General features: G+C 41.3%; 1 protein-coding gene across 1 annotated transcript in view; it reads left to right on the top strand.

Annotated features, from left to right (window-relative positions):
- Window positions 1–3,864, top strand: part of CCDC198 (coiled-coil domain containing 198) — a 28,971-nt gene extending 25,107 nt beyond the window's left edge. Inside the window, exon 6 of the mRNA XM_052647180.1 lies at window positions 3,635–3,864. Within this exon, the coding sequence (XP_052503140.1) occupies window positions 3,635–3,864 (230 nt within the window). The remainder of the gene's footprint in view (window positions 1–3,634) is intronic.
- The last annotated feature ends 8,768 nt before the right edge of the window (window positions 3,865–12,632 follow it).

Here is a 12,632-nt window from a genome sequence, read left to right as displayed (position 1 = left end):
CATATTATAAAATACATAACCATAAAAATTTTTTAATATTTTGTCCAATCCTTGTACTACCTAAATCATTCCCTATTTTTCCCCACTGGCCTCTGTTTCTTTCCTCTCTCAAGATTAACTTTTTAAAATGATTATTTATTTGGCTTCACTGGGTCTTAGTTGTGGCACATGGGAATCTTTAGCTGCATGTGGTATCTAGTTTCCTGACCAGGAATCAAACCCAGGCCCCCTGCACTGGAAGCACAGACTTTTAGCAACTGGACCACCAGGGAAGTCCTGTCTCCCTCCAGATTTATTTTGAAGTATCAATAGGATACACTTTCCTCTACTTTGCTTACCCAAAATCTATTTAGGTTTTAAACATTGTATTTCTCTCTTTTAAGTCTAGCAACCATAAAGAATCCAACAGGGATTTATCAAAGTGTAACAAGTATAAGACATCTAGCTAGAAGTCCTCAGACTTTAATGCTTTCTATACAAAACTTTGTATACAGTGCTTTGCTAGTGACTTAAGGGATTTTCAAGGATAATACTGAATGTGTGACTTTTGCCTCACATGCTAACTGAAACATCATCACACCAAGAGTGTGGGGAGACTCAAGCTATCGTTAATATTTCATCAGATTCCACCATTACCAGTCTCTTCTTGTTTCTAATTCCCTGCCTCTGCTGCTGCTGCTGCTAAGTCACTTCAGTCGTGTCCAACTCTGTGCAACCCCATAGACGGCAGCCCACCAGGCTCCGCCATCCCTGGGATTCTCCAGGCAAGAATACTGGAGTGGGTTGCCATTTCCTTCTCCAATGCATGAAAGTGAAAAGTGAAAGTGAAGTTACTCAGTCATGTCCGACTCTTAGTGACCCCATGGACTGCAGCCTACCAGGCTCCTCTGTCCACGGGATTTTCCAGGCAAGAGTACTGGAGTAGGTCGCCAGTGCCTTCTAGTCCACAGAAAATCCTTATTCTCAGTCTGAGTGATGTTTCTAATATTCTGGGCTCATCTGTAGAGCAGAGATGATTGACAGCTCCAGGCCCCAATGAATGAAGCCTTTCCCAGGTCCTAGTTATCAATATTTCCCGCCTTCCAAGATTCTCTGATGGCTCACTTGTTCATTCCTTTACTTACTCATTCAACAAATATTTACTGAACTGGGTATGTGTGGTACTTACAATAGCACAGACAATGAACAAAAGAAAGTCCGATGAGAATATAACTAGAGACCTAATAATCTGAGGAGCTGGACAGTTTCTATGAGAAAGTGGCATTTAAGCTGAGATGGAAGTAGCTGAACGATGGGAGCAGGTGAGCACAAGAGTGTGATGTCCAAGTGCTGGGACATCCAAAACTGTGGTCAGTAACAGCATGTACAAATGCCCTTGAGTGGGAAGGAGCATGCCAGATTCTAGACACCAGTTAGAGAAGACAGATTCAGATGGAGAGTGACTGGAGATGGCTCTGGAGGCACAGTGAGAGACCAGTGCATGCAGGGTCTTATAAATCGTGTCAAATAAAGACTTTGAACTCTAACTTAAGATTCAATGGGAAGCCACTGAAAGGGCAGGTTAGTGAACTAACAGGTTTATATTTCAATATTACTCTGCTTGAACTGTGGTGAATGGATGGGAGAGGAATGCAAAAGGATGTGGGGAGACAGGTTAGAAGTACACAGCAGTAGTGCAAGAGAGAGGTGGTGTCTAGACCAGGATAGAAGGGTGACAATGAGGAGGGAGAGAAAGAGCAAGATACAAGATATGTAGCCACAAGTTAGAGAAGAGAGATTCAGATAGAGTGACTGGAGAGGCTCTGGAGGCGTGGTGAACACGTGATGGTGAATTATACGTAGGGCATGGAGACGGTGAGGTGGCCAGGAGGTGCTGGGGCAAAGGTAGGACCATGTGCTAGGCTAGGGTAACAAGGAGAAGAAGTAGGTTTAAGACAGAAAAAGAAGATGAAGCCGACATATCGCCAGGAGACAGGAGGAGTCCAGTTGTACAAAAAAAAAAAATAGTATATTTCAGGAGACAGATCAGGACTGCAGGCATAAACTAACTATAGTTTTCTGTCACTGCTATGTATATAAACAAAGCTCGTAAGTACAACATTCAAGGGGAGAACAGGGTAGCCCCTCAGTGAGGCTGAAAGGAAACTCATGAATCACAAGGCATGAATCCTCACATTGAAATGTTTGATTATCCTTTGTAAAAATATGCAATTTCAGACATCAAGGGCTTAAATAAAATATGCCATAAGATTTGATAAACAATGATCATTCAGAAAATATCCAGAAAGTTGTGCCTGATTCTGCCATAAGGGGAAATCTGGACTTTGACCTAGGATGATTTTCCAAACTTGAAAATGGTCACTAAGATTTTTTTTTTCTTAAAATCCACCTTCTTTGAATAAAGCTGTGTGTGCTGTTCTGAAGTGCATTCTAAAAGGGTATTGGGTGCTACTTAAAAAAAAAAAAAAAACAGAAGTAAAGACATATGTGTAAAATCCAACACCAAAAAATAAATCTATTCCCCAAAGAATAGATCGTAAAATAAATGCCTGACCCTTTGAGCTCTCTAGTTCTGTAGGTCTAGGATGCAATCCAGGCTACTGTGTTTCTAAAAGTCTCCATAGTTAAATCTGATGTGAAGGCAGAGCTGATTGAGGGTTAGGAAAATGGAATAGTGTGTGCCTAGGACATAGTAGATGTTCAATAAGTAGCTCCAGGCAACACCATCTGTGCAATACTCTTGCCAAAACAATTTAACCTTAAGTTAATCACAAGGGAACAATCAGAGAAAGCCTAAATTTAGGGTCATTCTACCAAATAATTGACACTGTGTTCTCTCAAATGTCAGTGTTAGGAAAAAGGAAGGTAATGAAGAGGAGGAAGAAAACATCCAGGAAGAGGAGGGGGAAAATCAGTAAGAGACTGGGGAGGGTGGAGCAAGAGACAAGGAAGAGAAAAAGGAGGAGGGGAAGAGATGGGGAGAGAAGAAAGGAATGAGGAAAGGAAGGAAGAAGAGAAGAAAGAAAAGGATGGGAGGATGTTCTTGAATTAAAGGAGACTAAGCGATAAGAAAATGCAACACATATTCCTAGATTAGATCTTGTACTTAAAAAATAAAATGCAAACAGGCAAACAAAAAATAGTTACAAAGAGCATTACTGGGGTAAGCATGGATATTTGAATACAGACCGGATATTAGAAAAGAGCATTTTATCAATGTCATATATTCTAAGTGTAATAACTGTATTGTGATTATACAGGAAAATTGCCCATCTTCTTAGGGGATTTGTGGTGCTCTATCTTGGGAGGAAGTGACTCTGCAACTAATTCTCAAGTAGCTCAGCTCAAGACACGTTTGTGTGTGTATACACATATACATATTGTGATACAATGTTGATGAGCTGCAGTATACAAAAGTATATTGTACCATCTTGTGATTTTCAGAAGATTAAAAATTTTTATAAATAGCAAGAAAAACATTTTAAATGCTTACAGAAACACCAGGTGAAATCCTTTATGTATATATGTGTAGGGAGGTGTGTAGATCATTTTGTATTCATAAAAACCTAAGCTTAAACAAATACATTATTGTCTCGGGTAAAAATAAATTAAATGGACTTTCAATTCTTTGTAGGAAATACACAGAATGCGGAATTTCTGGAACATCAAGCAAGGAATGACCACTGTCCCAGGAAAATTGGCAAAATGGAAATATGGCTCCGTGAACAGGAGGCCCGTGGAGAGCTTCTCTGGGACAGCTCCAGCTCTGACTCAGATGAGTCGGGGAAAGTAGAGGGAAAAAAAAGAGCACTGGTGAGGACCAGGACAGAAAGAATCCAACATTTTGATGAGTTTTTTGATTAAGAATAATAATAGTTAATACTATTCACTAATCTAGTTATGAATGTATTGGGAGCTTTCTTTCCTTTAAAAATTCCTCAAGGTAGTATATGAATTATTCTGAGAACACCAATTCACTTTCTTTTCATTTGAAATCCTAAGATTAAAGGTGTGAGATATATTGTTAGTATATTAGTACCATATAACCCACTGCCTCAAAACTTAGGGACTTAACTAGCAGCCACTTATTGTCCCACTTTTCTGTGGGTTGCTGGGCTCGGTTGGGTGGTTCTTCTGTTGGTCTCCTTTGAAGCCTTTCACGCCATGGAAGCTGGATGGCAGGTAGGACTGGAGTCATCTGGAAACTCAAGAAGGACACTGACACAGCTGGAGTTCGCCCCCACTCTGTATCATCCCAGAGCCTCTTTACATGGATTTCCTGAGTGCCCTTAAAAGGGTAGTGAATTTGCTCTTATGTCAGCCCAGGGCTCCCAAAAGCAGATGTTCCCAGAGGAGGGAGAGAAAGCTACCACTCTTAACTCTAATCCGATCATGAACCCCACACTCTGTTGACTACTGCAAGTCATAGGCCAGGTCACAGGCAATGAAAAAGGGGCTATGCAGGGCAGCAATTCCGAAGCCTATTGGGGTCTACCTTTGGGGTCTACCTATTGGGGTCTTCCAGGTCTATTGGGGTACACCTTTTAGACATGGCACTCCACCATATCTTTAAAAGCAAATCATATCTTCTGAAACAAACAGATGAGAGAGTAGATTTAATAGAAATAAAAATGACTTTCTAAAGAAAATCACAGGATGCTGCATTAGACACTAGCTCATTTAAGTCACTTTCTTGTGAGTTATAAACTTTTTATTTCAGAACAAAGAGGCTATAGGAAAAATGTAAAGTTATGAAATTAGATGCTTGCTCTTTGGAAAGAAAAGCTATGACGAACTGAGACAGCATATTAAAAAAGCAGAGACATCAGTTTGCTGACAAAGGTCCATATAGTCAAAGCTATGGTTTTTTCCAGTAGTCATGTATGGATGTGAGAGCAGTACCATAAAAAAGACTGTGTGCCAAAGAACTGATGCATTCAAACTGTGGTGCTGGAGAAGACTCTTGAGAGTCCCTTGGACAGCAAGGAGATCAAACCAGTCAATCCTAAAGGAAGTCAACCCTGAATATTCATTGGAAGGACTGATGCTGAAACTCCAATACTTTGGCCACCTGATGCGAAGAGCTGACTCATTGGAAAAGGCCCTGATGCTGGGAAAGATTGAAGGCAAAAGGAGAAGGGGGTGGCAGAGGATGAGATGGTTAGATAGCATCATGGACTCAATGGACATGAATCTGAGCAAACTCCAGAGGTAGTGGAGGACAGAGGAGCTTGGCATGCGTGCAGTCCATGGGGTAGCAAAGAATTGGACACAACTTAGCAACTGAACAACAATAAAAAGATGTGTGGAAGGTCATTGTGAATTAAAGCTCAAAATTAAATGGAGATCTCTTAGATTATGATACAGACCTTAGAACTTTACAAAAGGACACTTAGAAGTGTTCAATCCAAAAGTTATATTCTCAAAAATTAAGATTTTTCAACCTTTTAAACAATCTGCTCTATTCAGATTTTACCAGTTAATGCACTCGTGTGTGTGTGTGTATTTATTTCTGTGCAGTTTTATCACATGTATGGATTCATGCAACAGCATGATCAGACACAGAGCAGTTCCATCACTAGAATCCCTTGTGCTATCTAAAGCCCCTCCTCAAAGTAAATTTTCAGGCAATTTCAAGAACTTCTTTTGTATAAAACTAGACTCCACCTTTAGCGACACCTAAAAATATTTTAAGCATCCAGAAGCCTCTAAGAATTCAGTGAACTTTAAAAGAAAAATTCTGTTTTAAGCTTCCTCTAGGAAACTTCCAAAACAAAAAGAGTAGAGAGAAACACCCCCTAACTTTGACATTGAGTACATTCAGATCAGTCACTAAGAAGATGAAAACTTCTGTGTCAGGGGACAAACACTCATGTTTCTTCTAAGGACAGAAGTCAATTAATTAGGTCATCTCTGGGCATTTTTACTCCCAGTTCTTTCCAAGTAGTATACTTTTCCTTTGGTAGGTAGAAAGCATATTTCCTACAAAGGAATGGATAGATTGTTTGACCATTCAGCCTTTTTGGAAAAGTAAGACCCTTTTTTGTTGTTGTTGTTGTTAATTGAAGTACAGTTTAGTTTCAAGTGCAGAGTTTTTTCCTACATCTTGGAATTTACACAGCTAAATGGATGGCATAAATTAGGCATTGTCTTGAGATATAGGAACTAGACATATATGTGTACTGGTGAGGATGCCATGGCTCAAAGTATTTCTTGAACTTCAGAGAATGTTAGCAGTAAAAGAAATAAATCATGATGCTTTCTCTGTTTATTTGCCTGCTTTGTGTGGAATTCTCACCCAATCTTAAATTCAATAATTTTAAATTATAACAACAGTGATATTAATCATTGCTAATGTGCACTGACTGTTTACAGTGGGTCAAGAACTCTCCAGATGCTTTTCATATATAATCCTCATGACAATTTTGTGGGTTACCCCTGTTTTATAGATGACAAAACTGAGGCACTGAGAGGTTAACTAACCTGCCAGAGTCACCCAGCAGAACAGCGTGTTTTTGAGCAGACTGTTGCTTACCAGAAGGGGCCTGATGCGAGTCAGGAGCACTTCCCTCCTCTCCCTAATTTCACCTCAGCTCACCAGTGACTTTCTGTAGCAGTCCACATTTCTCTTCAGTTATATATTTTTTGGTGTTGGAGCAGACTACTACTGCACTAGAAAGGCTATGAGCTTTCTTTTAAAAAGAAATGCTTCGGAGCCCAAGTGCTTAACTGTGGGCATAGGGCAGGATAAGAGCACTGAGAAATAAGTCAAGAGGGGACGTTTCCAGGCGTGAGGGGCACAAAGAGGCAGATGAGAGAGTAAAGGCAAACTTAACTGTCTTTACAACTTGGCCTGGGAGCAGGATCAGTGAGCAACCCCAACGGATGTCCCATCCAAGATGGAGCTCACTGTGGCCTGGGCCAGAGAGCGGTGGTTCTCAGAGCCAGTGCTGGAATCACCTGGCAAGTGACCAAACACGCAGCAACAAGTAAGGACTCATGGGCCCAACAGAGTTCTGGCACTAGGCTGGTGTTTCCCTTTTTAGGCTCCTCCTCGTGAATCTAACATGCAGCTAAGGCTGAAAACCACAGCCTCGCTCGTATCAACATGCTACTGCAGCAGATACACCAACTTTTATCTTTAAAAGCAGCAGCTTCTGAGGTAATTTTTAAAGGTAAGGACATGAGGCCTGGAGCTTCACGCACAGTAAGAGGTTGTTCGTTTTGTTGGTAATTGTCTGAAAACAGCAATCCTTTACTTAATCTTGAATTTGTTCAGGGGCAGTGCAGGGCCATCAGTAAACACAGCTGCCACTGCTGGTAAAACCTATAAAATTAAGCCTCAAGGCAAAATTGTCAATTTTCTCCAACAGAAAATCTCAGCTTTGAGGGGAGCTGGGGAAGGCTTGTCTATGGCCAAATACGTGCTTTCTCTTAGGAAAATAACATTCTTTCTCTGAATTTTTCATGAGAAAGAGAAGTCTTTTGGGGATGCTTTTGAAAATGTGTTTTTATTCAATTATTATTATTTTTTTGTGCAGAGGGTCATTCATGTTCATCTATCTATTTTGATAATAATTCTGAGTTACTGTACAGGGAGTTAATTGAAGACGACTCTTCATAGAGTCACCTATGAAATAGTTTTGTAAACAAAAAAGATAATCTTTTCTGTTCACACAGAGCCTTTAGAGGCAGAAAAAACACCAGTTCTTCATGCCTTCATAAAGATACCAGCTCTTTATTCCCTTACCAGGAAAGCCTACTGATCATCAAATCATAATTAAAATCAACTGTTTTTTCCCTCAAACGAACAAGAGTGTATTTCCACATATTACTACAGAATCTCACTAATTTAGAATACTTTAGGGAGGGCTTGGGAGAAAATAGGCTAAGGGGTAGATTAGGGAAGGTGAGGCCATTAAAAATGTGAATTACATCTCATTTTTAAAGGAATACTCAATATGTACAAAATGAAAATATATTTGAAAACAAAGTCAAGAGTTAAGGTTTATTTTTAAATGTGTACTTCATAATAAGTCTGCAAATTGTCCATTTACTTAATCAAGCATTCAGCTAGTAGGTTTTAAGTGTCTACCAGATGCCAAGCACGGTTCCAGAGGCTGAAAATACAGCCATAAACAAGACAAAAATCCCTGGACCCACGGGTTACATTCCAATGGGGAGACCTTGAGCAGAGAGTCAAATAACACAAAACAATTTAAGGTGACATCAAGCATTATGAAGAAAGTAAAGCAGATCTGAGGATAGGCAATGGAATGGACTGTTTCAGGTAGGATGCTCAGGGAGGGACTTGTTAGGGAACCAGGTTTGTTCAAGCCAAGACACTGAGACAACAAGGTTTCCAGCAAAGAGAGGGTTTATTCTTAAGGCAGCCAAGATAGGTGAACAAGTTTAAATCTGCCTCCCCGAAGGCAAGGGGCACTGGTATTTATGAGATAAAGATTAAAGTAGTGGGGTGGTCTGAGGAATGGGGAGCATGGGGAAGGTGACTAGAAAAAGTTGCTATAATTGTTGTTCTGCACAGGTGTAACTAAGCCACAGGCCTTGGTACATTCAAGTACGTAAGCACTTGGCAGGATCTGAGAATGGAGTTTTCAGCCCTCTAATGGCTAAAGGACACTGGCACATACCCATTTGGAGGATCACCGGTCCCATTTAGTTTTAACTGACTCTGCTTGAACTAGGCACAGCTGACCGTAAGTTCTTGGAAAACGACTCAGGCTATGAGGAAAATAGGCAAGTCTTTTGTAGCAGAAGTGAGGATGACCTTGATTAGTAAAGACAGGTGAAATGGATTTGACCCACGGTTTTAGAATCTCTGAGGAAGAGACTTGAATGAAGTAAGGGTAGATGCCATGGGAAAACCTATGAGAGCAAGTAAAAATGCTCTGAGGTGAGATAAGCTTGTCATTTTCAAGGACGAACAAGAAGGCTGGAATGGCTGAGTCAGCAAAGCTGCCTGACAGGGAAAAATCTCAGAAAGCTTGTCAAAACACAGTTGATGAGCAGCCCAGAAGATCATGGTGTGATGATGAGTGTTAAGTGTAACAGAATTAGAGACAGCAGAGGCTGGTCCCAGCCTAGACTGACATCTCTGATGTGATCATGCACAGAGGCAAACAGACTATGGCCAACACAGATGCCATGTGGCCAGAGCTGACTTTCTGGGGCTCACCCTCGGCCCAGCTGAGCCAGTCAGAGAGGGTCTCAGTTTCTGCTGATGCCAAAAACACTCAAGAGTGATGGATAGTAGTGTTCTGCTCTGTGCGCCAGAGATTCAGGAACATACGTGCTGCAGCAGACAGAATCAGAGACAAGGGATCCACTGAGACCCACCAGCACAACCGTCCCTCATTCCCAGCGCTCCGAAGGCCCTGCTGCCTCTTGTCCTTCCTTCTGAGACTGTAAATTCACCTTCAGCTTGGGCCAGTTCCACCTGATTTCTGTTCCTTAAGGTCAAAGAATCTTAGCCAAAAGAAAGCTTACACAGCAGTCTCCTCCTTGCCTTATGATACATTACAGGAGGCTGTGGAGGGCTGGAGTTGCTGAGTGTGGCCAGTTCTGGTTCCCAGCAGGTATTATGAGGATCTCTTCTCAAATCCATATTCAGTGATACCACATCAACCTTGATGGGGGTAGTTACACCACAAAAACTGGCAAATGTTATACAACAGGACTTTTCTTTCTGGAGAGCTACTTGCTAAACTTTTCCCAGCACACCTTTCTAGAGGTAAAGACCAATAGGCTCTAGAGGCTGAATTCACAGGCCAGCACTGCCACTTCCTGCCTTAGGTAAGTTATTTAAGCTCTCTGGGTATAGCCTTCTCATGGTAAAATGAAGATTATGATAGTGCCTGCCTCACAGTGTTGCTGTGACAGAAATAAGATCATAACCTGTAAAGTGCTTGAAACAACACCTAATAACTTCCCTGTACATGTTATATTATAGCAGTTTTATTCCTATTGAAATTAGGAATAAAATAAGAAAAAATCTGTGATTCTGGAAGTCTGGTCTGTACAAGACATGAAACAAAAGCCAGAAGTACATAACTATGGAATTATGAAAAGATTTACCATGATTCACAAACGATGTGATTATATGCCTAGACTACCCAAAGGAATCAGCTGAAAAACTTTTAGAGTGAATAATGGAATTAAAAATAGGAATCTAGATAAAAGATATATTTTAAAATCAGCAGTTTCTGCAAACCATTTCTCAGAAGTTAGCCAACAGAAATAAAAATATCAGTATGCAAAGTCAAAAGTTCAAGGATGAATTGTGTGTTCACTAACCGTAAGGGAACGTCTCAGGATATACTGTTTCAGAATGATTTCTTTCTCTGTAACTCTAGCTCTCAAGCTCCCATTCCCATCACTGTCCTCTCAGCAGTTCAAAGGACTTCAACCACTTGTGGCTTAAAATTCTGCATTCACTTAAGGTTTTCCTCCACTCCCCTTTCTCTCTCCCCAGCCAGGCTCCATGTTTGGGGGAAGCAGCACAGGACTGCTTATGTCCTCACCCTTGAGGGGTAAGGACTTCCCTGGTGGCTCAGATGGTAAAAGCATCTGCCTACAACGCAGGAGACCCGGGTTCCATCCCTGGGTTTGGAAGATCCTCTGGAGAAGGAAATGGCAGCCCACTCCAGTATTCTTGCCTGGAAAATCCCATGGACAGAGGAGCCTGGCAGGCTGCAGTCCATGGGGTCGCAGAGAGTTGGACACGACTGAGCGACTTCACTTGAGGGGTATGAGGAATATCTCATCAGTACTGTCCTCCGTCCTCTCCAGCCTCGACTGAAAGACATGCATCTTGATGATCTTGAGCATCGACCTCCTTCTCCTTAGTGAGCACCCCAATCCCAAACCTCCATCTGTGTTACTTCCTGCCATACTCTTTGGCACTGGCCTTGTACCGTGACTGCTTATGAGGAAGCCCTGTGGTGATCTCCTGCTGTTGGGCCCCACCTCAGTTTGAAGGGTGCTACTCATCCACCAAGAATCAACTACATTTTCTACACAGTCCCTGGGGTGGGCTGTCCATTCCACTTACCGTGCAAAGGAGTCCCCAAGGCTTTCAGTTCTCAGCTCCCTCCCAGGCTTCCTTGGAGGCCTTGGAAATTTTGTTACCTATTCCTTGCAGTTCCTATGGGAGTCAAGGCTTAGGGGTGCAAGCCCTTTCTACTGAAACATATCTTGTTGCCATTATTACTCTGCTGAAGCCCCCAGATGTTGCTTCAAGTCAGGTTCATAATTTTTATTCTTTTTCATAAAAAGCATGCCCCCCAAATATGTGTTTCTCTCCACTCCACAGAGATGTAGCTTTCCACTTTTAAATCAACAAATCTTCCTGAAGGCAGCAATGGTAGTCAAAATATTTACCTCTGAACAGAGCATGGACAGCAGTTAGAATGACCCCAGTAAGGTCCTCTGAATGAAAATCTGCCTGGAGTCTCTACATGATCCCATTTCCCATTTTCACACCAAAGGAGAGGCCAGGAAGAAGGCCCTACACCAGTTTCTCAGCTAAGCTTCCTTCTCTCAGTTTCTTCTAAAACACTTGCTTCTAAGCCAAAAAGTAGGGCTTCCCAGGTGGCTCAGTGCTAATGAATCCATCTGCCAATGCAGGAGACATGGGTTGAAAACTTATAGTGTGAAACCTCAATAAAATCAATTTAACATTTAATATAGGGAAGTAATGGATTGTTTAAGACATCCACGATATATTACTAAATGAAAAACTAAGGTGAATTACAGAATAATATGTAAATTTATAACTTAATTTTCATGTTTATATGTGTGGTAGAATCAAGAGAAAAAAAATATGACAAGAGACTCCAAAGTAACAGTATTTAGAGTAGAGTGAGATTGGAGCATATCTTAGGTCGGGTTCCCAGAAACAAATCCTGAGGTGATTTGAGTGGCAAGTTATTTTTTAAGAAGAGATCCCAGAAAAAGTTAATAAGGGAGTGGGGAATCAGGACATGGAATGGGGAGAACCCAAGTAAAGGTGCAATTTCAGGCAAAGTTCTGACGAAGGTAACTTATCTTACAGGAGACCCTGGAGTATGATTGAGATCTGAATTGTTGAGACTGATACCAGGAAGCTCTACATAATCCTGTAACCTCCAGTCATTGGCTAGGGATGCCCTGGTGTAGAGCAATTGCCTGGCACCCCTAGCCCTCTGACCATGGGGGCAATGAGCTCCATTAGCCCAAAGCAGACTGAAGATAAGTCTCAGGTGAGGGTCATTGAAAGTGAACGCAATTTGCCCCAAAGGAAGGGCACACCAAATGGCAAAATGTATTCAAGGAGATCTGGGAGAGCAAGAGAATATACCGTGGAGTAGAAGGGGGAGATGATCAGTACAATTTGAATCATTGCAAGGTGTAGCAAAACAGACATTCCCATCATATGCCATATATATTATACACACTCAGTTACTGTTATTTTGGAGGAATGGATAGATGGCTGATCATGGCAATGATTTTACTTTTCCAGGAAGAAAACTGATAATAGAAGCTTCCGAAAAAGTATTTATTTATTCTCCCTGACCCAGTGTTCTATTTATAGGATAAATTCTTAAGGATATGAACATGTAAACATTTGAATA

This window comes from Budorcas taxicolor, chromosome 10, assembly GCF_023091745.1.
Source record: "Budorcas taxicolor isolate Tak-1 chromosome 10, Takin1.1, whole genome shotgun sequence".
NCBI lineage: Eukaryota > Metazoa > Chordata > Mammalia > Artiodactyla > Bovidae > Budorcas > Budorcas taxicolor.
This window is presented reverse-complemented; position numbering and strand designations above follow the sequence as displayed.